Source organism: Agelaius phoeniceus, chromosome 1, assembly GCF_051311805.1.
Source record: "Agelaius phoeniceus isolate bAgePho1 chromosome 1, bAgePho1.hap1, whole genome shotgun sequence".
NCBI lineage: Eukaryota > Metazoa > Chordata > Aves > Passeriformes > Icteridae > Agelaius > Agelaius phoeniceus.
The window spans coordinates 114,410,785-114,438,654 of record NC_135265.1 but is presented as its reverse complement, the minus strand read 5'-3'; the positions used below and the strand labels follow the sequence as shown (position 1 = coordinate 114,438,654).

General features: G+C 37.5%; 1 protein-coding gene across 1 annotated transcript in view; it reads left to right on the top strand.

Moving 5' to 3' along the window:
- ATP6V1H (ATPase H+ transporting V1 subunit H) overlaps nt 1-23,674 on the top strand; it is a 48,463-nt gene extending 24,789 nt beyond the window's left edge. Inside the window, exons 10-14 of the mRNA XM_054635492.2 lie at nt 3,001-3,179; nt 3,967-4,092; nt 6,242-6,343; nt 11,197-11,310; nt 22,652-23,674. Of these exons, the coding sequence (XP_054491467.1) occupies nt 3,001-3,179; nt 3,967-4,092; nt 6,242-6,343; nt 11,197-11,310; nt 22,652-22,712 (582 nt within the window). The 3' untranslated portion in view covers nt 22,713-23,674. The remainder of the gene's footprint in view (nt 1-3,000; nt 3,180-3,966; nt 4,093-6,241; nt 6,344-11,196; nt 11,311-22,651) is intronic.
- Nucleotides 23,675-27,870: the final 4,196 nt, after the last annotated feature.

The window sequence follows — 27,870 nt, the reverse complement described above, 5'->3', positions numbered from 1 at the left end:
GACCATATCAATAAGCTGATTGAAAGCTTAACTCTCTGGGTTTTTTGGGGGTTTTTTTTTCCTCTTTTTTTTTTTTTTTTTCTTTTTGTTAACTTGAATGTTTGCTACAGGTAATACATAGGTTATTACTAGTAATAGATATCTGCTTGTCAATGCCTTCTTATAATAAGCTTGACTAAAAAGACCAATGTTAACACAGGCACTAGTGATTTCTCTTTTTTTACTTCAAGGTTTTTTCCTATTGGAACTACTGTAAAACCCTGGAGTTATTAATAGCTGATAAATTTTATCTTATGAAGCTTTAATTAACAAAGTATTATTTTGAATGCATATGTTTGTTCTCCAACTGAGAACTTATTTTTATTTACTAGTCCAAAAATCTTTTCTTGGTGGCTCTGTAAAGGCAGATGAGAATACCCATGTAAAAGTGATTAGTTGAATTACTGTGTCTTCATTACCTGAAAATTCCTGTTCCTATATGAGATAATTAGGAAGAATTGAGTTCCTAGGCTTGATGTTTTTACTATGAGAGTACCATTTTAGGTTCATGGATGCTACTAGTTTTATGTGCATGTTTGCCAAGTGTCTTGTGAGTAATACAGGAAAGCTTTTTTTTAACAACTTTGTAATGCTGTTTTCAAGCAGCACTTGGTATTCCTGAGTAGGAAATGCAGGTCTTGGAAGCTGTTTGTTTTGCTGGATGTTCCAATAGTAAGTGTTGCAAGCACATTAGAATGGGGAGAGGGAAATTGTTGATTACTGATTTGCTGATTAGCAATGATAAGCTGTGTGAAGGTGCTTACTCTGTCTCTCTATCTGGAAACATCTGCCACTGAAATATTTCTGGATAAAGCAGAGCATAAGAATTTGCTGTTTGTCTTGTTGAAGGAGAACAGTGGTATGAAATTTTCAGTTGGAGCTATTCTTACTATATATTCTTACTATTCTTAATCTCTAGATCTTGTAGTGTTCTTAAAGATCTTAATGTTAGGATTAAGCAGGGACATATAGCAAGACAAATTAGAAAAAAAAATTAAAAAATTTAAAAGAGAAAAAGAAGCTGAGAAGCTCAGCAGTTAATATCCAGTTTCTTCTTATTCTGAGGTCATAAAAAATAGGAGAAATAATTGCTAGTTCTTAGATCTACTGTGTTTTGCAAGAGGAGACAAAAATGAAGCTAAAGTTTTTTTTAAATAAAGGCTAAGAAAGAATAAGTTGTTTCTGTTACAGGCTTGGGGGAGTGTAACTTAGCTGTTTCCTTTCTCCAACATTAAGGACTTGTGTTGGCGTGAAGATGAGTTGTTAACTGGCAGCCAGGAACATAATAGATTAGAAATTAGACATCAGAGCTGTGAGTTCTGAAACAAAATTAATATAGGTAGCAGAGGAAAAGTAGTCCTTGTCCTGTATGAGATGCCACAGTTTCTGGGGGGGGAATTGAATAAATGACTAGGCTGGATGATTCCCTAATCTATCTATGCATTATGGAAAGTGCTCCATCAGTCTCGGCAACTTAGATGTCCTCTCTATTATTTCTCCTAAGTTGAGAATTTCACCTTTCAAGTGAAATATACTCAAGTTGAGTATATTTCACCTTTTTATCAAGTTTAGTGCCTGAAGTATATAACTGCAAATGTAGTATTTTTTTCTATAGAGCAACAAGTATTGGGCACTGCTCTCTCTTTGAATGTACTGTTTTCTCTACCTATTATTTTATCCCCTCATTTTTCATACTTTTATCCCCTTTTACATCTGTTTCCTTCGTAGAGCTAGTCTTATTCCTTAAGATTTTGGATTTTATTACTGAATGGTTTACTGATTCATTCTATATAGTCATATATTTGTGTTTTTACTTTGTTAACATATCCTTTCAAATTCACTATGAAGAGCTTGAGCATCTCACTATGGTATAGATAGGTAATAATATTTGGAATCGCTTCCACATCTGTTTGCCATTATCTTAACTAGGAGTTCTTTGGAACCTTTATCCACCTGCTCCTTGAACCTGTTGAATTGTCTTATTTAAGGTTCATTATTTTTTCATTTGCTCTCATTAGCAATTTTAACTCTAATTAGCATTCCTTTCTGTGAATTACCTTTTATTTCACTCACTGAAGTAGAAACTGGGGTGCCTTTTTTTTTGCACATTAAAGCTAATTATATATGGCCATTAAAAGCAGTAATTTGACTTATATTTAGTTTTCAAGTTTTAAAATTGATTTACAGTATTCTGCTTCAGTAACTAATAGGATGTCTGATATAAAATAACCTTAAGTGTAATAGTTCTGTCACAAGAGTGATGCAGTCAAATTCCTTCTATATAGTTTCACTGCTTATTTCTGGCAGATGTTAAATCCTATTTATATGAACATGTGTTCTGTTTATTAAGGACTTTGTCTTTTGTATGAAATTCATGTTTTCAGCTTTATCAAAAAGTGCAGGTGGCCAGCTGCAATTGAAAATTATAATTGAAAGCTGATAAAATTGAGTAGAAATGTAATGACTAAATGATATTGGAACTTGACTACTGCATTCTGTGCTTATACTTCCAATCTTACCAACAAGCTGCTGTTTAAATAAAAATGTCTAGTTGGAATATTCCCAAACTTGAAAAGAGCTGATCTAATCCAGATGGTAACTTTGATTTGGAAAGAAGACTTCAAGTTATTTTTTTAAAGGCTCTCTGCCTTATGCTATTGCTGCACAGAAAGCTAAAATGGTAATCCAAGATAAAAGTGGCTGTTTATGGTGTTCTGGTATTTGAGATATAAGCCTGCCCTTTTTCTTTGAATAGTATTTGTAGTCAACTCAGTTTAATGTGGAAAATATTCAAAACAGGTGAACTAGTACTTTCTATTACTGAAAAAAGAGATGCTTTCAGGAAGTGGTCAATTTTGTCACTTAGTAATGAAAAAAGTTCCAGTAAGAGTATTTCTTTAAAATACTTTGTTTCAAAGTAGTCTGTTCTTAAACAAAATAAATACATCTTTACTTCCCTAGAATTTGTTAGAGAAATCTACTGAGAGAGAAACTCGCCAAGAATATGCTCTTGCCATGATTCAATGTAAGGTTTTAAAGCAGCTAGAGAATTTGGATCAGCAGAAATATGATGATGAAGACATCAGTGAAGATATCAAATTTCTACTGGACAAGCTTGGTGAGAGCGTGCAGGACCTTAGGTATGCTTTGCAGTGTGCACTTTAAAAAAAAGCAGTTATGTGAATGTTGGTAGAACCTTTTTCTTTTGTAAGGCTAAAATATCTACAGAATTATAATATGTAAATGCTATTTAGTAAAATAGAGCATACAGAGATGTGCTGGTTGCTAGTTTCCTATTGTATGTCAGCATTTAGAGGTTGAATAGAAAATAAATAGAAATAAGTCTTCACTTATAAATGTGATGTTTGTAACTGAGAAATTGCTAAAGGACTCAAAAGTGATCTTAAAGGATTTCCAGTCAAAACTGAAGTCTACCTGATTAGAATAATTTCTACTGTCCAGATTAACTCGAGTTTTTGCTAGTGTTTATCTAGTTCTTGGTCTTGTGCCTAAATTGAAGTGCATATTGTAGGTAGTGTCCAAGGTTTAAGTGGATGGAAGGTAGACTGAAATCTTTGATTGGGGAAGTTAAAACATAAAAACCCAGAAAAACAGAGAATTAAATTCCAAAATGTTACATTTGCGTGGTTGGGTTTTTAATTTTTTTTTTTTAAATTTGTTTTCTGGGAATAGTTTTGGGGCGGATAGAGGGTTGTGTTTGAAAACAATTTTTTCTTATTGCCTCTCATGCATTTTCTTATTTACCAAATGGTGAGGCAGGGAGCAATTCTCATACTCTGCAGAGCACTGACTTCCAAATGTGTCATAGCAATTTGAGCTCCAGCTTCGTTAGGGACAGGCTTGGGCATATGGTTCAAAGTGTTTGAAGAAGTCTGGCCAATATCTCATTTAGGTCTTGTGTTACAGCTCCTTTGATGAATACAGCTCTGAGCTCAAGTCAGGAAGACTGGAGTGGAGTCCTGTGCACAAATCTGAGAAGTTTTGGCGGGAGAATGCTGTAAGACTAAATGAGAAGAATTATGAACTACTCAAGTAAGTTTTCAAGTCTTGAATAATGTGATACTTTAGTATTTTCTGTGTTTAAATGAACCAGAATCTAATAAAGGTTTACATTTTAACACAAAGTCAAGAATGAAAGCAAGTCAAAACATCCTGCTTATTTTAGAATGTATAGTTTACTGTGTTCAAAACCAGAACTGTTTATTTGCTTTTACTGGTAAAAATGTATTTATGATAGAGGGAATGTCTTTAGTTTAATTTGCATGTAGGTTTGATTAGATTAAAAAAGTGTTTTTGCTGTATCTTAATCTTAGATTTGTGTTGTGTGGTGATGTTGATCTGAGTAATGAACTTCTGTCTTGGATATTTTGGAGTTGAAAGTTGTGTTACTGTTCCATGAGAAATTTGACTCAGTGCATTATGTTGCAATGTGTCTGTTTTGTGTTGGAACTGTGTTTGGAGTATATAGATTGTTAGATGAAGTGAACCTGAACCATATTTATTTGCAGTTGAGGACTGGCTGTCTGGCATATGAAACTGTGTCCTGAAATGATGCCTGGCTCTTGCCATTAACTGATAATGCATGGTGTTCTTCCAGTTCAGGGCTTGCTCATAAGTGCCAGATCTAACAGAAATCAGGAGGTCAAATGGAGCATGTGAGATATTAAACGACATGGCAAGAGCAAGGTGATCCTGAGCTTTACGTGCATTTCAGCTGGCCTGACACCTTAGAAAAATTCTGATAAATTCATCCCTGTGTGCATATTGTTGAATATGTAGGATTATAGACTTAAAAATTTTAGATGCTGACAACTGTGGCATGAAGTTGATGTTGAGGCTTAGTATTTCCTGTAGTGATTACAATGTTTTGCTGTATTTATTTCTCCTGATTCTGGGACTTCCTTGCACTTTTGCTGCTGCAAAGACAGTAATCTTCAGTAGTTCCTGACACACCTCCAACTCTCAAAAAATCCCCCAAAAACTCAACACCAAGCCAAACAAACCAATCCTCAAAAAAACACCCTCCGCCACAACATAATGGGGAGATTCTTGCACCTCAGAACTTCATTTTTTGCCTTGTAAAGCATTTGACAAACAAGTCTTATTTGCTTTGAGCCATATAATTTTATTTTTTTCCTTATCTGCCTGCTTATTAGTTTTCTAAATCTAATACTCTCAAACTACTGTTAAACATAATTGTTTTCGTACCTTCTGCATTATTACCTGCCTTGATGTTGGGCTTATATTTTGTTCAACATCATTATATGGCTCTTTGGTGTCTTCTGCTTAGTCTTATGGTTCAAGTTTCTGCTTCCTCTTCTTGTCAAAAGTAGGAGTTCTTTTCATTTGAGAAGTGGTTTTCCTGTCACTTTCTGGCCTCTAGGGAGACAGTGGCTGTGGTAATTTAATTTTACCCGCATGTTCCTTTTTTAAATTCCAGTTGAATTTCTAACCTACCGATTTCAGCTTGTTTCTAACTTTGTCTGATTAGAACACATTTGTCATCTCACTAAGCATAGAATACTCTAATTTTCCAGTGATCTCTATGTTTAACCTTTTCGGCTGTGTCTAACCTTCATAATCTGTGTCATTTTCCTCCCTTCTCATTGCTATCTAGAGAGCAGTGTTACTTGTAGCTGTTTTTCACTAAAGGTGGTTTAACTACTTAATTAAAAAACTCAGACAGTGTTAAGAGTCCAGAAGCTGTTTTATGCTTCTTACAGCTTGGTGTTTCTATGCATGCTATGAAAATAATGTGGCACTGGAGTAATTTGCAAGGAGCATAGCTCTCATCTCAGTCTTTGAGTTAGGAAAGAACTGCTTTCTAATGAAGCTTATTTAGAATTCAGAACTGTTGGTCTTGGAACCAAAGTAAAAAAAAAGGAGAGATTTTGTAATCCTTGGTTATAGGTATTTGTGTATGTAGTTCACTAAACTGATTCTAGTGAATACTTAAAATAATTTTGTTAATTAGGGCAGGTTCCCAGTTTTGTTAAGTACAACTGCATTGTTTGGAAAAAGTTCTAGCTTTACTGTTTGGGTGACTTGTAAAACATTTTTATGCTTAAGGGCTTTTTAAGTTATCACTGATTAAAAACCCATCAACAAATAAGAAAACCAAAACAAAAAAATAAAAACCAACCGAAAATGTGGGACTTCATTGTTTCACATTCTTTCCTAGGATCCTGACAAAACTTCTGGAAGTTTCTGATGATCCACAGGTGCTGGCTGTAGCTGCTCATGACGTGGGAGAATATGTACGCCACTATCCCCGTGGGAAACGGTAGGAAAATGCCAGTATGTTGTTGTCTTAGAAGGTAGCTGGAGTGTGTACTGTGCCTGTGGCCTTTTCTGCTTATTTATATTAAAATATGCTGCAAAGGGATTGCAGGTTATGCTTAAGTTTTATTTATTGGGAAGATAAGGAAAAACAAACTAGATCAGATGAGAAACTGCAGACTGGATCTCTGACTTAACAGATTTCAATGTCTCTTAACTGTAAAGGGAACCAATGATTAAAGTATTGAATACAATGTTTAGACTAAATGAGAAGCCAGGCACCAGAAGAAATTGGAGGAACTATCAAGAGTTTAATCAACATATAATTTTTCCTCTCTATGACTAATTGGACTGTAATTACTGGACTTGGGGTAGACATGGACTATTCCAGCTAAAGACTGTTTTGTGACTTAAGACTACAAAGAAATTTTTTTCCACAAATAATTGCTGGTGTAATTTCAGTGATGCACAGATTCAGTTTTCACTCTTCCATTTAAGCATGTTTTAGCTAGACAAATATTCATTTTTGTGAAAGCTTTCATGTTCATTATAAACTCAAATTCCTGTTGAAGTACACATGGACATTGCTATATTTTCCTGCTTTAAAAACCTATGAGGAAAGATGTTTACTGAGTAATTGCACTTCTAAGGTAGAGACTATTGAAGCAGAAAGAAGCCTTTGGTTTTTCAGGAAACTGGCTCATCATTTACACAGAGGCACATGTGACTTAATTTTTGTAGCAAAGAAGCAGTCTGTTCCTGGTTTTTGCACAGGATTTAATGGATGTCATGGTTTAACCCCAGCTGGCAACTCAGGGTCCATATAGCCAGTTGTTCTCTCTACAGCAGGATGGGGGAAGAGAAACAAAAGTAAAAGTGAGAAAAATAGTGGGTTGAGATATAGACAATTCAATAGGTAAAGCAAAATAGAGAATTAATTCACTGCTTCCCATGAGCAGGCAGGTGTTCAGCCATCTCAGGGAAGGCAGGTCTTCATTATGAATAATGGGTACTTGGAAAGACAAACACCATCACTTTGAATGGTTCCCCTCTTCCTCCTCCTCCTCCCAGTTTTGTGTGCTAACATGTTGCCATATGGTATGGAATATCCCTTTAGGCAGCTGGGGTCAGCTTCCATGGCTTTGTCCTGTCCCAAGTCCTTTTGCAGCCCCAGCCCCTCTGCTGGTGGGGTGAAGAGCAGAGAAGGCCTGGGTGCAGTACAAATGCTGCTCGGCAATAATGAAATCAACACTGCTTTTAGTACAAAGAGGAAAATCAACTACCTCAGCTAAAACCAGCTCAATAGATAAGATGAGTACAGCATTCTAGCTTTGTTGGGAATTTCACGAACTCTTCTTGTGCAGACTGCTGTGTTGACAGTAGTAGAATCATGGACAGCAGACTGAAACTTCAGGCCATATATATGCTAGGAAGATGTACTGATTCCAGCCCCTGTAGTCTTGTAAGAACTGACATGGTATTTGAAGGAGAGGCAAGATATCCTTCAGTAAGGTGGAAACTAATAGTGCTGCAAGTGGCAAAGCTGGAGGACTGGCTAATGCTGGTTGTTCCTGCTTTGACCTGCTCTTTGTATGACATTATTTTATTACATATTTGCCATAATCTTGAAATAGTTAGCATGCATTTACCTGAATGTGTGGGCTAGTATGTGGTTGCTGGTGCAAAGCTATGAAATCAGAGTGGATAAACAGGACCTGTATCCTTCTGTCTGTGGTTGGGAAAATATAGCTGTTAGGACTGCAGCTCCACTTAGCTCCCAGGCTGTTAAGCCTATTCAGCAATGTGCCAGCCTTCAAAAGAAGTGGTCATCAGCAAATAGTGTCCTAGATACTGTTCTAACCCACATTCTTATCTCAAATTCTAATACTTTAGCTGCTTTCTGTCTACAGACTTGGCTTATTTAACTTTCTGTTCCATTGAACAAACTTTTAAAGAATTTCATTTGTAATCCAGTGTATTCTTACCAAATACGACTTCAGCAATTTTGGAACTAACTAAAAGCTTAAAATGCCTCTGGACTGTGTGTCCATTCCAGCATAATAATCCATTTCTTATGTTTTTTTGGTACACAGTTGTGTACTGCTCCCACATGTGATTGGTATTTTAATCTGTCATTGCATGACTCACTCCAAGAACGGATACAGTTCCTTGGTTTAGAAGAGTAGAAGAATTCAGGCGTCCTAAATACTTCTGTTTCTGTTAAGTGTTTATTGTGAACCCTAACTGGATCATCCTTTAGCCTTTGAAGATTGCAGAGATGGATTGGATACTAAAACTACTTAACTTCACCTGCTAGGCACAGTGGAGACCTAGAGCTACAGTTCTGGCTAATCTTTCCCTTTGTCTGACAAAAGAAATGTTTGTTAACAAGATCCTGTGGTTTTTTTTTTTATGGCTGTTCTCCAATGCCTAAATAATTTTAAGTTGCTTTTAAAATTACACTTTGTGGACGAAATTGTTGAGACAGTATCACTGTGGGCTTCTCATGAGGCTCACAAAGATGCATTTTCTGAGAGTGTAACATCAGAAATAAAGTTTAGCACTCTTGGTTCCTGACATTAAAAATGCAGACTGCCAGCACAGCTTCCATGTGGCCTACAGGTTATTGTTATGTACAATCAACACTTAGAATTTCTTAAATGCTATGAATGTGGGCTTTGTGTTTTACATGTTTAAGAGATGGGCACCTAGAGCCATTCTCTTCCTTAGCTCAGGATTCAGAAAAAAACTTGCATTCCCTTTTTCACCCTGGCTTTAAGATAAGTAGTGTGGATTTTATATTTGTTTTCTGCTATAACAGTCTAAATTGCATTCATTTGTCTTTATCTGCTATGTCTTCTTTCTCCCTCTAACTGGGTCATGTTAAAACCTGAATCTTCAGCATCCAGAGACTTTGTTGAAATGACACTGTTTTGGCTTAGTGCAGTGATGTTATGGGGAGCAGTCACTGCAGAAGATGTGCACATATAACTGTAACACTGGGCTCTATTACTTCTGTAAAATAAGCAGCAGTTGAGGAGAGGGGAAACTAAATGTAGTGTTTTGGACACGTTTGGAACTTGAAGGAACATGATTCACTGTGAACCTTCTTCACTGTTTAGACCTTTGGGTTAAACTCATGGTTGGGAAGTGATCTGTACCTGTAGGCAGCATTATGCAAGAATGATAATGCTGTTCTTCAACTCCTCATGTTCTCAGCCATAATTTCAGTGATGTATTGTCATCTGAAAGAGCCTATTACCATTTGTGATTATAGGCTTTTAACCTTTCATTTTGGTTCTTGCATTCTTCTATCATAAGGAAGCTTTTGAGTTTAATGCCTTTTTCACATCCTTTGACTTCCTGAACATCCAGTGGCTTAAGTCAGTCCTTTAATAAAGAAAAAAATTATTATTTATGTTTCATACTCTTGCCTTTGTGTGCAGTGGTTTTATATTTAACTTATTAAAAAGGTGAGGCTGCATAAGGCAAGCATAAAGGTTTTTTTTAATCTGTTACATTACTAATAACTTCTTGAATTCTTGGCAAGGATTTTCCAGCTTGAAACAATTGCACTTGTCTGAATCCATTCCTGCTTTATGGAAAAGATGTTTGAATATTATTGGGAAATAATATTCCCTGTGGTCTTAAGGACTGATTTAGAAAATGAAACTGAAAATTCTCTTTTTCATCTCGAGGCTATGTCTTCATACCTGTTCTTTAGTTTGCAAAAATGCATTTTGTTGTGCAGCTGTATTATCTGGCCATGAAAAGAGCAGTACTACATGCAGATAGCAGTATGTATTAATCTGGCCATGAAAAGAGCAGTAGTACATGCAGATAGCTAATGTAAGCTTTAAATGGCAGGACAACATCAGGTTAAGCCTCTAAAGCAAATGATAGTGTCTTCACAGGATAGCATGTTTAACTACTAAGTGAGAGAACCCCTGTAAAAAACTATATGAAAGTCAGTGAGTAAATCAGCTTATATATTCCTTGCAAATTCTCTCCAAATTTACTGTTATGATAGACTGAAATGCTGCATGTAAAGTTATCTGGATGGTGATACCTTTTCAGGTTTTAAGTGTGTTGCCTTCCACCAGTTTTATTTAGAAATAATATATTCATGGCATGCAATACAAGGTTTCATCAGTATTTCATAAGGGATTTGGTATAACTGTTAAAAGGCTGACTGTGGTGGTGAAGTTTGTAGTGAAAGATGCAGCTGAAGCATATCCTTTTTTCTGGGAATGGTACCTTAACAGCCAGTTCTGCATCTTGTGCAGGAGTAGCTGTGGCTCTAGTACAGTTTGAATCTCAAAAAGCTCTATATGTATGAGGTGGGTGATTTAATAGGTCTTGGTGTGATTACAAGCATTCTTCTGTATTAGTGCCAGAAGAGATTGAGGTTTTATTCTTGCAAAAAATTGAGTGACCTGGTTGCCATCCATTTATGGGGTGGATGGTACTACCTCTCCTACCTAATAATTCATAATGCTGTACCCTGCAAACCCTTTTCCAGAGCTGTGTAAAGTAAATAACCCTTTCTGAAAAGGGTTCTTTTCTTGATTATTTATTTCAAAGTAGCAAACAGGAGTCCAGTATAAACATTCTCTGTTGTGAATTCTTAAAAAATCTTAAAAAAAAAAAAAAAATCAGTAGTTATTACAGAAGGTAATATGTATTTGTAACACATCAGGTGAGATGTGTATCTTGGCAAATAAATAATTTTAATGAAATAAATATTATATAATTTAAACTTAACCTCTTAATGCCTTGGATGAGAAGTGGTTGGATAGGATAGCTACCCAGAATTGAAAGTAATGTCAAAAAACTTGCTCCTCTCCTGTTTTTCAGAGTGATTGAACAGCTTGGTGGTAAGCAGCTGGTCATGAACCACATGCATCACGAAGACCAGCAAGTTCGTTATAATGCACTGCTGGCTGTGCAGAAGCTGATGGTTCACAACTGGTATGTGAAGATTATTTAACATACTAATAACCATGAGAAATCTTTGTTGTGGAGACAGGATTCAGAACAGTAGATTTCTTTTAGGGGAGAAATAACATTTTTATGTGTTAATAATACAGCAGTTTTTAAACAGCAGATTAATATGATGCTTATAGTAAGAACTTTGTTTTTCTGTGTATTTTGGAGGTAGTTCATTTGAGTAGCTTCCTTACATGGTTGAATGTCACACAAGTAATTCCCTTGAACAATGTGTTTTAGCCTAGGTTGGGTATTAGGAAAAGGTTCTTCATCCAGAGGGTGATTGGGCAGTGGGACAGGTTCCCAAGGGAAGTGGTCACAGCACCAGGGTGTTTGGACAATGCTCTCAGACACATGGTGTGACTCTTGGGCTGGCCCTGTGCAGGGCCAGGAGCTGGATTTGATGGTTCTTGTGGTTCCTTTACAAGTCAGGATATTCTGTAATGATTCTATGAATTTATTTGAGCTGTGTGTGGAGTAGCAGAAGTTTATGGACTGATTGAGTGTTCTCTAATAACCCTGAAGTCTCGGCAAGTTCTGCCACAGAGCTTGCTGGTGTGTGATGCTGCCTTTCCAACAGCACACAGGACCTTTATAGGGAAGCATTGAAGGGCTGAAGCTCTGAAAAACAGTGTTCATGAAGCAGCTTTGTATAAGTTGCCAAACTAATTAGGTATGCTAAGCACAAAGCATGGAGAGTTAAAAATACTAATTAGGAGTTTTTAATCTGGTTATTAATTATGAGTGCACCAGAGCTCATATTTTCAGTCTGGCATTGCCTTAAAGCTAGATAAAATACAGGAATACATCTGAATATATTGGAACATAAGTGTTGAGATACAAAAAACTAATTTAATTTTGGACTTAAACAACCTTTTAGTTCTGAAAAGCTTAGTGCTTGGACATATCTATAACATCTGTCAATTTTCTCACCTATTACAGAATTTGAACTTTTTGAAAGGCTGAGTAGGGATGATGCTAGCAGTGTGAAAGTGGTAGGGGAACATGGACTCCTCAGCACCTTCTGATAGGCTAAGTCACCTCCTCCTTGCTGTGACAGGCTGGCAAAGTTGACAAAAAACTCCCATTGTCTCTCTCTGCAGTGTATCATAGGTGAAACAAAGCTAATTTTCTCCCTTTCCTTCTGAAGAATACAGGTTTTAAAGTTTTGACTCTTGTGCATGTTATATTCATTTTATCCTACTCCCTCTCTTAGATGCTGTGGGAACCCTCTATAAAAGAGAAACATGTGTTTAAATACCCTACTATGAAAATTCCCGCTATACTCTCCACCTGTAATGAGTACTTTGATAAATCACATGAAATTTTTGAGTGTAGAGATAGAGTCTAAACACATGGTCATGTTCAATTTAATTTTTGGTTATTATTGTCTGTTATACTCTACCCTGCTTCTCAGTTTAATACATTTCTTTTCTCACTATGCTGTTCTGATACATTTGAAACATTCTGAGTATTACAAACCAGCTACTTCTAAATAGAAATTACAGTGTGGAAAGTTTAGTTACTGATACTCTCTTCTGCAGTAGGGATGGGCTTTATTTCATGTGTGTTCTGATGTCTTGAAAATCTGGTAGGAAGACCTTTGGTCTTTCTCCAGCACAAACCTCACTGGTAGGAAAAGTTTTCCTGAATGCCAAGCCTGGCTTTTTCTCACTTTCAGTGAGAGACTACTACTTGTAAAAACATCTCATCTGGTCTTCTAGATTTGTTTTGGTTTTTTCATGGTATGAACATTTCTGTGCCTGCTTTTCACAGTTTGTGAACCTTTAGACTTGAAACTGAGGGGGAGATGGCAAAAGTACCTAGTTTCAGATCTTCAGAGGTGTCAGTAAAAAGAATCTGTGTAAGTTAGTGCCACTTCCAGATTTACATTGTCATCTCTGTAGGGAATGTTTTCTTGTTTAATTCATAGTGGAACAAGCTTCTGGGGCCCACTGTCCTTGGCTCTTATTTGCCAAAGTAGCGTTCCCCCTGGCATGGACTTACAGCTTAAGTGAAGGAAATGACACACTGTATGTGGGAAGCTGGATCTGTCTTTGTGTAGATCTGGCTTTTGATGAGTGTTGGGAGCTCTTCTGTTTCATTGCTGTCTCGTCTCACCACACAAGCTGAGTCCCTTGACTGCCACACACTGAGATTTAAGTGCCTGCTTACTAAGCTTTGCATTGTCATAAGATATGTTATTCAGCAACTTCAAGGTTTTATTTCCCTTGCTCTTCAGACCTGGGGAAACAATAAACAGTTTTCCTCTTGCTTCCACTTATTCTGGAATTACAGTTATTTCATTCAAAGCAATTGTGTTTTTTTCCTTGAGTTTAACTGGTACAGAACAATTTGGCATTACTGTCTGTGACACTTGTGACAGAGGTAGTCAGGCTTTTCCTGAAGGTTAAGTGAGAGAAAGATTAGAAAATAAAGCTTTGCTCTGCCACAATAAGGCTTGATGCAAGTGCTGTGCCTGGAGCTAAGAAAGGAAAACTTGTGGTACTTGAATTGAGGGAATGCCATGGGGCAGCTGAAGTAGCATTTTGCCTAAAACACAGCTGTATCATTTGACTGTTAGCTTAACTTAGAGACAATTAACTCCTAAGTAATTTGAGTAGTTCATTACAGGCTTTCCCTTAGGGGTTTTTAAGTCAGGGATTAATGGGGGGAAATCAGACTGTCAAGCATTCTCTTAAATGGTGAAGCTACATTGGAAAAAGCAGTAACTGCTGTCAGCTTTTCACATGAGATAAGTTCAAGTGAAATATTCCAGTTACATTTGCATGTTAAATGGTCATGCACTTGATGAAGCAAGGAGCAAAATTATCTTTATCATCACTTACTGCCTGTACATGGGAATTAATCCTGAGTTTCAATCTGACTTGAATTGTGTTAGTCATGGCACCCCATGCTGATATTAGGAACCTGTGTAGTGGGTTGATCCTGGGTGCATGCACTCACCAAAGCTGCTGTTATTGCTCTCCTCCATGGCTGAACAGAGGATAGAAAATACAACAAAGGATTCCCAGCTGAGATAAGGACTGGGAGATATCACTCACCAAATACTGTCACATGCAAAACAGGCTCAAATTAGAGATAATTAATTGAATTTGTTACTAACAATACCAGAGCAAGATAGTGAGAAGTAAATATGACCTGAAAAGCACCTTCTCTCCACCCCTCCCTCCTTCCGAGCTCTACCTTCTCCCCTAGGGCTACAGGTAGATAGAATGGGGATAATGGCCAGTTTGTCACACGTTGTTTTCTCCCACTGGCTAGGGAGGGGAATACTTTCCCTGCTCCATAATGGGGTCCCTGCCATGGGAGATAGTTCTCCATGAACTTCTCCAACACGAGTCCATCCCATGGGCAACAGCCCTCCCCAAACTATTGCAGCATGGGTCACTCTTCTGCGGGGTGCAGTCTTTCAAGGACACACTGCTCCAGCGTGTGTCCCTCCACAGGGTCACAAGTCCTGCCAGGAAACCTGCTCCAGTATGGGCTTCTCTCTCCAAGGATCTGCAGATCCCTGTCAGGACCCTGCTCCAGCACAGGCTTCTCTCAGACATTCACCTGCTTGGCCGTGGGGCTCCTGACCTCCTCCTTGATACTGACATGAAGAGATGAGTATGTTGGCAGGTGCTAAACAGTGGGAGTTAGGATGTGTCACTTGAGCATGATCAATTATGGTATGGAAGTGGAATTTGTAAAGGGCATACTGAATGAAGCAACAAATTGGGCAAGCTTTGGATACACAACAGGTTCATACATGGTTTTCTAAATGCATAGCCCAGACAAAATTACTTGCTCTCCATCTTTTAAAATGAGGAATTCTGCAGGGAGACAGTAAAAAATCTGAAACTGCCTAGGATTTGCAATATGCTATATTTAGAAACTGTTACTCTACAGATAGTTTCTGTACAATGCCTGCATTTGGGAGTGAGAAGCGCAGGGTGTAGTGATTGTTAACTGGCAGCCACAAAGTTTGCACCCACCCTCACCCCTTATTTTTTCCCCCATCCCAACACTGAGGTGTAGAATGCTTAATAGAGTAGTAGGCTTAATTCTAGGAAACAATACCTACAGGATAATGACTTCCACTATATTTATTTCTTCTGGTTCTTAGCCTTCATTATCGCTACAATTCCCTTTCAGTAGTTAACAGAAGTTAACTAAATGAAAAGCTTGAGAAGATAGTGTCTCTGATAAAAATAAATCTTTTTAAGAGAACAGTTCCTAGCTAGAATGAGACAAGTTAAACAAAAATCCAGTTAATTGCAGGCACACTTGATATCTAGTGGAGTGTTCCATCTTTTTATTTGCACATAAATGTGTATTCTTATAAAACTTCATTCCATGTAGGTGTAGAGGCTGTGTTTATTTATTGGGCATATGCTCTCTGGGATTCACGCTGTGCTCATGTTTTCTGTCATGAGATCTCTACTCTTGGCAGAAACGCTTTTTAATATTTATAGAGCTCATGTTAGCGTGGAAGATATCAGGCATTCTGCTCAGTTTGCATTTTCTCTTTTCAAAGAAATTGCTTGTTTTCATGAACTATGCTGAAAAACATGTCACCAAAGAAGTAACTTTTTGATAATTTACTTCTGATTAGTGTTCTTTAAAAATTTGATTTCCTGATAGAAAAATCCAGTGAAACACTATGGATGTTGGTCATTCTTACATAAAAAGCTCTTAAGTGTTGTAAGCAAAAAAATTCTTTGTGGTAACTAAACCTTCTGTTTAAGTATAAAACTCTTTCCAAACCACATTGCAAGGTTTAGTCAAGTGGGTTTTGTAAATTCACAGAATGGCTCTTTGTGTTAGCTCATAGCATATCTTATAAGTGAAAAATGGCTGGTGCTTTGTCCCTAATAGAAAGATACATATTGAATTGGATTTCACAGTTTATTTTCTTTTAAAATCAAATACTTAAGTAATAGCTTTGTTATAAGACCTCATTGGTCTGCTGTCTCTTCATAGTTTGTATGTGAAGTTGTGAACTGGAAGTCTATAATAACACATTCTAAGATTGGACAAAACCAAGGAAACTGCTGAGAGGAAAGGAGGTTCTTGTAGTGTCTCAGTTTGAAGATTCACATTAATGCTGCATTTCATGTTGTAAGGAGGGCTTTAAACCATGCTATGAGTAGTATTTTCAGTAATCATGATAATCTGTAGATTGTCTATTAATATTACTGCATTCAGCTGAAGAAAGGGCTCCATTTGGAAACACAAAGCCCCTTTCATGTAATGTTCATAATCCTTCTGTACAACCATTCAAGCTGTTTAGTTTTTATGTGCACATCAGAATGTTAAGCATCTCTTTACTGTGAATAATTAAACAGAAACAATGTCCTAGATTTTGTTTATCTCAACAGTTGGCTTTTGTTCTATTTGTTTGTATGAAGTGGAATCTGTTAAACTAAGTATTGAGAATTGCAGAGATGTTTGCAGTATCTTTTCTTTCTTGAGATCTACAGCCACATTTATAGGTCAAGGAGATACAGGGTGAAAATCACCATGGTTCCACTGAAAAAGATAATTTATAAAAATCTTCAGTTTGGTTTGTTGGAGGACCAAGCTGTTTGGTCAAAGTGGCTTTGATTCTGCTGTGTGGATTTGGTTTTTTTGTTTTTGTTGTTGGTTTGTGATGACTTAGCTTCAAAACCACTCATAGTAGGCATTGGTTTAATAAGCACATATTTTATATCCTTTAATACCATTTTTAAATTGGACTATTTCATATTGTATAAATCCACTGAGTCAAAGAAGAAAATTGTGTTCAGTAAACAAATGACAGAAGACAACAGCAGTTCTCCAGTGGTAGCACTCCAACTTTGGCAGTCTTCCCAGCCCAGCTCTCTAGGAAGATGTCTCTGTTTATTACTTTGCTACTTTTATAATTGTTCTCTTCCTGTTTACTTTTGTGAAGAAAATGATACTAAGGAGCATGTAATGTGTATATATACATCTTTTCTGTATATAGTATAGAAGAAGAAAAAATACATATAAAAATGTGCAGCATTATAACTTTGGATCCAGCAGTAAGACAGGTTAATATCAGGAACCAAATATTAACATCACTTCAGGTTTGATTTGAGCCTGGCTTCTTTATTTTATTTCCTGGCTTCTGTAACTGTGGCTCTGTGGGGAGACAAATGCAGCTGGTGGTGGCCCCTGTGGGTGTCCACTCGCCTTTTTCCCAGCCACCACCAGGGTTAATGTGACACTGCAGTAACCATGTTCAAGGGAGCTTATTTGTGGAAAGCAATTCACTGCAATTCACCTGGGAGTTAAATGAACAAAAGTGCTGTCTCACTAGAATACCCTGAGTGCCTCGTGAGAAACAGGCCTACACAGCTGGAATGGGTTACAGGGTTGGTGTTCCAGCTCTGTCTCACATTGGATTAGGTGGAGACTAGACAGTTGCAGCCTTGTGGTGGTGTTGCCACTTCATGTGTACTGCTCAGAGGTTCCAGGGATGGTTACTCTGTGGAGTGTAACACTAACAAGACAATGTTTCCATGAGTTAGTTTAGCCTGCTTAGAATTGGGAATATATCAATTATGTGATTCAAATACCTACTTGTAAAGCCACAATAAATTAGTAAAACCGGTCCATCTCTTTCTAGTCTAATAACTTCTTTCCAGGTTACTAGACCTCTAGCAGAAATGCAAGATAGGGCTGGCAAAACTGATCAATTTGTTCAAACTATTCTATCTGCTACCTGTCCTGTGAACTTGTTTGTTTAACTATTTGTCATATTTTTATGATTTGTCTGTAAGCAGTGTATGTTGGCAATGTCTTTCGAGTGTATTGAGTCAAGTGGCAGACTTTTTGAAGGATTTCTTTAGAACTAGCTTTTCAATTTCATTTTCAAAAGTATGGGACTCTAGGTTTATGTTTAGATAGAGAAAAATAAAATCAATATTTTTATAATTTGGTTTTTGTCAAAGAAAGGCATTCTGTCTCTTGGGAACCTCAGTCTGCTAAGCCAAGCTAGAGATTGCAGATATTCAAGACTATCAAATATTTTTAATAATCAGGATGCAAGAGTTAAATGTAAGACAAGAGAAAATATGAAAATTGAATCCTTCCTTTACTCTGTGCTTCATTCACTTTCCTTCTTTTGCCCATTAATTTTCAGTGTCCTTTAAAAACAGGTAAATCTGACTGCACTGGAATTTGGAGAATAACACTGAAAGTAGTACTACTTAAACTTCAAGGCTTATTTCTTTTAACACATGGCTCCTAGGGATCTGTTGTGTGTGTCTTATCGTACCCTTCTATCACAGATTGTTTGCTGTTTGACAATGATCTTTTAGTATATGGTATATTTAGTATAAAATTTGTAGGTGGTGTCTTGTGCTAGTTTGCAATCTCCTTATTCCATATTCACTGAGTTTACATGTTGGATCAGTTCTGTGTGCCTTTTCCTAAATAATCTTGAAGTGTTTGTTTCAATTATGACATTTAAGTATGTCTCTGCTTCAAGGTGTCTCATGAGCAACAAAAACTGATTAAATTAAAGGAAGAAACAAATTAGAATAAGAATTTGAGATAAAATGAATTCTTGTATTCACCTGTAAGCTTCCTTTTCTTCATGGAAAAAGCACTTTGGGAACAGCAGAAAATGTGTGTCTAAAAAGACACCTCAAAAAGGGGGAATTTCTACTGTGGAAGGAATCTTACTTGGTTGTTCTAGTAAGAATGAAAAGATTAATTTTCAAATGGAAATTACTTATGCTTCACTGTCAGACTTTTGGATGACCAGGGAAGTGAAAGTGTGTGGTGTTTCAAGTCTTGTTGGTCTGAGCTTTAATTGAGAAATGGAAGATTTAATAGCTAGTCTCAAAAGTGTACTGTGGTCTTGAGTACTACAGTTGCATGTTCGAAGCTTTTCTGCAGTGCAGAGGTAATATTTTTTGTTCTTTTAAATTTATACTGAATCAGTTGTTTCATGTTTGAATGCTGTTTTGTGCAAATGCAAACTTGTTTGCACTAGCTTCATCTGCTTTTAATAAGGATGGTTTTATGGTGAAGGAAATAAGAAGATGGCTAAACCTGATCTTTTTATAAAGGCCTTTCTGTGAGGAAAATGGTTTAAAATATCTTGTAGTGGTCCAATTCTTGGATTTATAGCTTGCAATTAAAAAAAAAAAGTAAGTCTAATACCTACCTCATTACTTTCTGTTGTAGCATGCATCACAAATCTCAGATGCTATTTTGATAACTTTATTAACTGATTTGTTATCTTATGACAAGATCCACCCTTTCATCATACCTGCTCTTATAGTGCAATGTGTTGAATACTTGCATTCTTACAGGTGACTTTAATTTTGAGAGGTAAATAGTAAAGAGAAAAACTGGGATTTTAAAATCAAGTTTAACTAAGTATCAGTGCAGAATAAAGTCTTAGAGCCTTAATTCGTAATAGCATGGGGATGGACATTTATGTCCAACTTATGAGTGAAGTTTGGAGCTTAGAGTGCTTCTTAACCTCCTAACAGGATGAAACACCAGTATTTATAAAATATATTTGAATCTTCTTATTCTTTTAATATGTGTTTTAGCAGAGGGAGAACAGGGTCCTGCTTAACATTTTGGAGCAGGTCCAGAGGAGACCTATGAAGATGATTTAGAGGCATGGAAAACCTGTGCTGTGAGCAGAAGATCTGAGTTGGGGTTGTTAAGCCTGACAAGAGGAATCTCTGTGGCTAATGTGGCTAATAGAGCACCTGTACAGTACCTAAAGGAGGCCTGCAGGAAGGCTGGAGAGGGCCTTCCCACAAGGCTAAGGGATGATAGCTGGGAAATAAAACAGGGCTGAGTTAGATTAGATATCAGAAAGAATTATTTCCTGTGAGGGTAGTGAGACACTGGAAGAGGTCTCTTCCAGTGGATGCCCTATCCTGTGGAGTATTCAAGGCCAGGTTGGAGGGGGCTTTCAGCAGGCTGGTGTAGTGGAAGGTGTCCCTGCCCATGGCAGAGGGTTTGGAATCAGATGATCTTTAAGGTCCCTTCCAACCCAAACCATTCTATGATTCCATGTTCATCTAATCTAGACCATACAATAACTTGTCCTGGGTTAACCAGTGACCCTCAAATGGGAGTGATAATTTTCTGTTTGGTTAAGTGATCCTTCTAACAGCTTGTAATGCAAGGTTTTTGCATTTCAGTGGCCCTTGGTGGTGGCTAAAGAGGTGATGGTGTAGGAACACTATGGGATTTTCACTTGGGTTTGCAGCATGACAATGTAGAGATTTAACTGCAGGTACTCATTCTGTATGGGGAAACGGGTCAATTTTCCTTGACCCTGAACTTAGAACTTAGACCTGCAAAAGGTTCTGTAGGGAACATACTGTTCTACTTACTGTAAAAGTTGAATATGTCTGTGAAGGCACTAAGTACCTACAAAATATGCTACTGCTCGACTGCCTTGGAGATTTTTGCTGACTGCACTGCACTCTAGTGGGGTTTTTAGAAAGCCTTGACCATGCATCTGAAGCAGTGTAAGCTTTGCAATAGTTGTAGTGTTATGGATTATTAGCTTGATTGATTTTCCTACTTGGAAGTAATAGTGTGGGATTTTCACATTCAATATGGTTCATCTGTGCTTTAAGAACAAATAATGTTGTGGGCTTGTAATATGATGAGCAGAGCCATGTATGCAACAAGTGTCAGTTGGTTTCAAGGCTGGATGTCAGAGAAGAAATACTAGAATCAGTACATGCATATAGGCATGAAACAAATGAAAACAGAACAAAAAAAAAGACAACCAGAAACATAGAGGGAGCATAAAGAGGGATGGTGAGTGTGGAAGCTCTTCCATAGTTGCTCTCTGTGTTTTTGGATGACTGTCAAATTTTGTTTTGCTGGTACAGTCCTGCAAAACCACAAGAGAACAGCTTATTTCCTTTGCCAGCAGGAGCCTCTACTTTGAGGGTGATAACCTGCCTGTTATGAGCAGGAGTTGTATCTATTAAGTGGAGCCCAAGCATTAAAATACTGTGATTTTACAGCAACACCTGATGGAGCTGTAAATGAAGGCGCTAAACCCTAACATATGGTTCAGCATACAAATTATGTGTTATTTTCTTTGCTAGAGGTGTTTGAAGTTAATGTTTTATAGGAGCTTTTGCTTTTCTGGATGCTTAATGTTAAAACTGAGAAAAGTGGTGTTGGGTGGTGCAGTTGGAGTGCTGAACTTCATTGTGCCATAGGAATTGCAATGCATAAGGGATAACTGTTCAACAGGACACTAAGCTGAAAACTAGTTTTTGAAATGTGCAAAAAACCTGATCTTTGAAATTTATTTTTTTAATTAAGCAAAAGCACATACTCTTGAGTTATGTAGGGATTTTTTGAGACTTCTTTCTGAACACCATCCTTCTGAGATGTTTCTAGTGCTTAACCTGTGTAGGTTGAAATATCTGTGTAGTGAGAAAGCACAGTACTAAGTGTATGATCAGCAGTAGAAAAAGAACGCCTACATTTCATGAGTCCTGAAGCCTCTCTTTCACTTGATACAGTGGTACAATTATTGTATTTTCTGTGACAAGCAGCAGCCCGGGTACTATTATTAAAGACCGCTTACAGCTTTTTTGTGGTTCTTTTTGCGAAGTGTTGATCTGCTTTCACAAGAGAGAAAGTGAAGGACTGTAACATTCAGAAGAACTGTGCAGTATTTTTCCATGGGATTTAGACACTGTTGCTCAGGGCAAGTGCCAGTAATCTGAGAGATGTTCCAGTGTTGAGAGGAGAGATAGAAAGTAAGTGGCTTAGTGCACTTCAAAGTGCCGGTGAGGAAAGCACTTTAAAGAAGATGTTGCTGTACAGTGGGCCTGGATTGATTATCTTTTATTTTTCTCAACTTGAATATGTAGTTATTGAGTCAGTGTCTATTTGCTTGCCTGTTGTATTGCCAGTATGTCCTTTGTGTTACACGTGCTCCTGCAGCTGGGTTGTGGAAAGGGATACTTTAAAATGTTTTCCCATAGCTTCTAAAATATGTATTTAACAAGCAGAATTTATCTGCTTCATGAGTGTTCTGTGTCAGTTGTCAGGGCTTCTCAATGTTCCCTTTGGGCTCTTTCTTTTTCTAGACAGCTTTGTTATGTTTGATTTGTACTTTATTTTCATAGGGCAGATGATGGATACTTGGGTGTGCTCATTGTTGCTCCAGTTGACATCATTTAAGGGATTAATTCTGAAATTAAAGCTCTTTCTTCTTTATACACTTAGTAATTCCCACGACTGTTGCACTCCCCACTCTCCAGAACATTTCTCAATCTAATTTTTTGTTGTATTTCAGGGAATACCTTGGGAAGCAGTTGCAGTCAGAACAACCTCAGACGGCCACCGCACGGAGCTAAACACTTCCATCAGTTCATGCAGTTTGTGCTTACAATTTCAGTGTGTTTCTCTTTAAATGAATACAAAGGAAATCCTGAAATCACATGCTCTTTGTCTGCTACGGGTGCATAAACATTCCAACTTTCCTCTAGTGTTGTTGGCTTACTAAAAATTTGTTTGTTCAACTAGTTCTGCTGATTATGCCTATTAGCTTCTTGTTCTATTCTGAATGTATATGAAGAAATGTGGCTAATATATTGCATTTGTTTTATGTATTTATTCTCATAATAAAGACTATTATTAAAGGATATCCGTTCCATAATGGATATTATAATTAGCCTAGAAAAATTGTTCTCTTCTTTTAGTGGCTTATCAGTGTTGTCACTTTCCAAGAAAAGTAAGTTGTCTCCTTATGTCTCAGACAAATTAGTAAGGCTTTGACTTAGTGTTTCATAGAAAGTGCAATAGCCTAAGAAATATTGATTATTTGAATTGAATTGAATACTAAAATATATTCCAAGTCTCAAAATAGTGTTGAAATTGTATATAAAAGCAAAGGTATGGGTGGGGCTTTTTTGGGGGGGTGGCGTAGTTCTCTTGTTAGAAACTACATTAAAAAATCTGGAAATGAGAAGAGGAAAAGAAATGAGCACTCCTCCATCAGTGAAAACACATCCTCAAGATTGTTAGTCCAGCTGTATAACACCAGTGGTTAAGGCTGTAGATCATAGATCAAGTTGAGGGTGTGTTTTTTTTTTTGTTTGTTTGGTTTTTTTTTTTTTAATGTGCACTACTAGCTGCTGAAATTGTAATTTCATGGAGTTTTTGGTTATTGAAAATACTTGTAAATGTTAGGGTTCTGGTTTCATTCCAAAATCCATTGTATTTCTTTTATATTAAGCCAGATAATTTGGCTATCAATATTTTCTGTGTTCAGTATAAAATATGTAATCAATAAATTTAAGCTGATCTTGGCTTGGCATATGAGAACAGTTTTGTTGCATAGATAGAAGCCTGGCTCCAGGCACTTGCAATACCAAACAGTTAATATTCTTGTGATTCATTATTAGAATTAAAAAAAAAAAAAATGGTGAACATAATTCTTAACCTTGTCAGTAGTCATTTGAAGTGCAAGTCTCTGAGGAAGCTTAGAGTACTTTGTCATCAAGTGAAAAGACTAATTGGGAAAACTTTTCCTTATCCAGCCTGGATTTTCATCATATGTAATTAAAATTTGACCACTGTTGCAATGGAGAGAGAAGAGAGTTAGAGGACTACAGGTTGATGATTTCTTTGTCTGCTTTAATTAAAATTGGATTGTGTAGCTAAATGACTGTTGCTTACTTTTGCATATAGAAGGCAAAGGCCTTGATATTGTAGTCAGTATCACAAGAGTAGAAAGAACTAACCCTCACTCCAACTAAAGTCAGTTAATGTGAGTAGATCTTAACTCAGCACTGCACATTCCCACAGTGCTGGGGGATACAGGTGGTGTGGGAAGCAGCTGGGAGAACAGGGGTGCACCTACACTGCCATTCTTACCTTGGGTAAGTTGAACACTCTTGGAATGAATCTCTGAGTCCTCCCTGCATTTCACACTTCAATTTACATTGTGTGGTGGTGTCAGCCCATGAAAGGGCTTCTCCAATCAAGCTGTCTCAGGATGCACATCTTGCATGATGTATGTCATGCTCTACATCCTGTGTGTCTTGGCTACGTGGTAAGTGTTCAGTCCACTGCACCATGTAAGATTTTGTTTGAAGTATGGCCTTTAGAAATGCATTCAGAATGCTGAATTACCGCCAGCTGTCTTGCTCTACAATCAGCTTCTCATGTCACATTTGACAATGAAAGCAGGGCCTAAGACTGCTCTAAGAGATTGGTTCTATGGTTACAGCTGTAATGTTGGGTCCAAGAACTGTGACGTGGCATTAATGAGAAAGCAATGTCTCCCCACCTTCAAAACCAAGTGTGTTTCCTTTTCCAAAGGGAGCACTAAAGCACTGCTGGGTAAGGAGATCTGGGATTGAATTGTAGAAGTAAACATGATGAATACTACCACTGGAAACCTCTTCAATTCTGGAGGAGCTAGAAATAACCAAGTTACTCATAATGTGAAACAAAATTGCTTACAAGAGTTGACCTAAAACATCTGAGTATTATTTTCATCTATTATACAAATAAGTTCTCCTCTCCTGCTTTGCTAGTATTATCCTGTGCATAATTTAATTCTTCATCATGTGGCGTGTTTATAAGCTGTGTGATACCTGGCATTCTCTGACATTTAGTTACCACCTTGTGTCCAACAGCTCTCTAATTAAAGCAATGGTTCTGAAGTTTCACTTATATCCCTGTATGTTATTGATGTCCTGGTGCCTGTGAAACCTGAAAGCCTGCAAGCTCTGAGATTTCCAGCTGCCAATGGTAACATTCAGGTGGCTCAAAGCTTGGATCTGAGTGAGTTCCTGCCAACAATTGTACTTTAAGATGCCTGGAAACCTGCAGGGGAGGGTGCTATGGAGGACTTTGTTGTGCAGCCAGTAATTTGGACTGAAGTTGCCAGAGCTGAGATTTCTGCAGGAGTCAGGCTGCTCATGGTGTCCTACAGGTCCTGGGGAATCTTGCCATAGCAGAGGGCTGCAGAGCAATTTCCAAATGTGGATTCTTCATCTCCCATCCCACTTGTTGGCAGTGAAAGACCTTCATCCGCGGTCCCAAGAGAGAAAGGAGGACAGAGCTGTTGAGATTTAAACCTTTGGAATCAGGAAAATCAACCAAAAAGTTTTTGTTGGATTTTAATTATTAATAAAACTTTCTACTGAATCTGGTTTTTTGTCTCACAAGCCTAGTGCTAGCTTTTGCTACTGAGTGGTTTTTTTACTATTCACCTGTCTGCATTACTCACTCTCCTTGCTCAGCCTCTTTATCCCAAAATCTGGCCTGGTGCAGGCAGATGCCGTGGTGCATGTTGGGTGCTTCAAGGCTGTGTGATGACAGTGTGGGGAGAGCACAGTGTCTGGAAGAGAAATGTGTGCCAGCAGCTTCCTTTGTTCCCTCTGGTGATGTGAAGATTTAGAGACACGGCTGGAGATGAGCTGCCATGGACCAGATGACTAACTTGCTCCTAAAGCGAGGAGACACAGTCACCATCCTCCAAATTAGGGTAATCAGTCTTCTCTGGGAGAAATTCACTGTTTTCCTAACTTTTGATTTCATTCTTATGTTTCATTTCCCTTTAATTTCCCTTTAATTTTCCTGGAGTTTAATTAAAGTAACAGAGCCTTTGAAATCTTTAGATAAACTGACTTTCAAGTCTTGCATTTGAGATTTCTTTTACTTTTCTGGTTAAATGACTTTCTTTGAACTTTGGTCTTGGTCTGAAATCTGAAGGGGAAATAAATTTGAGTAAGTTTTAAGTTTTCAAGACACAGCAACTGTGAAAAGAATTTAAACCTGTAACAATTCTATGTAGGAGAGATGCATGATGATGTACTGACACCTAGAACTAAGGCAGGAAAATGCCTTTAATCATGTGCTTACTGAATGTTTATTTTTCCCACAAGCTGGTTGAGATCATAAGGCAAGATTTTGCTCTTGGCCAGTGAAATACTCTGCTGGAAACAAACCAGGGCTGAGTAGGAGATGGGTTGCCCAGGCCCTGGGTGTACCATGCTACCTCACACCTCTTTTCAGTATCTCATCTGAGCTTCAAAAGTACCTTTGTGCACTTGTGTGAACAAATGGAGATGGTCACTTATTTCTAACACTCTGAGCTGCTGGGTCTTTACCTTTTCAGGAATAGAACATGCAGGTTTTATGCAGTAAGTGCATGCAGTAAGTGACAAGGACTCAGGGGGAAATTGGTTGACTCATCTCTATACAAAAGCTTTTGCTTTTTCCTTTGGCAGCTTCTGCAGAATAGTTGGGAGTTGTCTTCTTAGAGCCACATGTTGTCAGAACTGAGAAGAGAGCTTGTGCTCTTGTGATGACCAGGTATGTTATTAATTTTATTTGCTTCCTCTTAGACTCCAAAATTATTATTAAAAATGTCTGAACTGCTGTTAAGATTTACAAATGGCTGAGGGGATCATCATTTGAATACCACAGAAAGCAACAAACTGTCTTGCAAATGTTAGGTGCTGCAGTTAGGGAGTAACCTCAGAACTCTTTTTGCCTTGTAATGTGCATATTTCATTGGCACAGCTGGTTCTGAGATGCACAAGGCATTGCTAAACATAAGCTGTGCTAAAAACTGCCAGTATCCTTTGCTTAAGAATATTTTTCATGGCCTGTCTCTTGGCCTTATGGATGCTTTTAACCTAAATTACTGTATAGTAAGGGGCCTAGTCAATTAAAAAAAAAAAAAAAAAAGGAATAATCACTGATGTTTTGCAGTGTTTTTTTCTCTTTCTTGGTTATGTCCAAGATAATCTCTGTACTATAGAAAAGTAATTTTAATTTGAGGCAAAACAGGGAAAAAGAAAAAAACAATCCCTCTTCATATAAAAGTGGACATAAACTATATATATATATTATATATATATATAAACTTCATAATCTCACAGATTTTCCCAGAAGCGCACAATTTTTTCCCTCTGTGCGAAAACTAAATGTGCAAAAGGGAAAAATTAAAATTTTCAAGAGCCATCTTAGGTGCCATTCTGAGCATATTCCTAATATAATTTTTCCAAGGCTCTTCAGCTTGCTGTGTCTGGACTCTGTGCAGAGACAAACTGTCAAGGTGAAAATAACTTTTTCAGTGTCATTCATTAAGTATTTTCAAAAGGCTGCATTTATCCAGCTCTGCCAAGAATGGGCAAAGAAACTGGACAGCTGATGGCAGCAATGACAGTTAAATCCTATTGATTTGGAAATCACAGAACTGCTACAATATCAGACTATTTTATAGGAAGAAAGCATGATAAATTGTGGACTTAAAGGTCATCATTCTCTAGGCAATTTTCATGTGGTAAGGAAGGGTGCAAAACAAGTCTGTTCTGTCAGGTGTAGGTGGCTAAAATGCAGCTTTGGATTATGAGTCTGTCAGCGTGGGGATCATGGCAACAGCTTTTTTTTTCTTTTTTTTTTTTTCCTGCTAGAAGATCACAGGCTATCTCCATCTTTGGAGATTTGCAAAGATTACAATGCATTTACAAAGAATCACTTTATCTGGCTTCC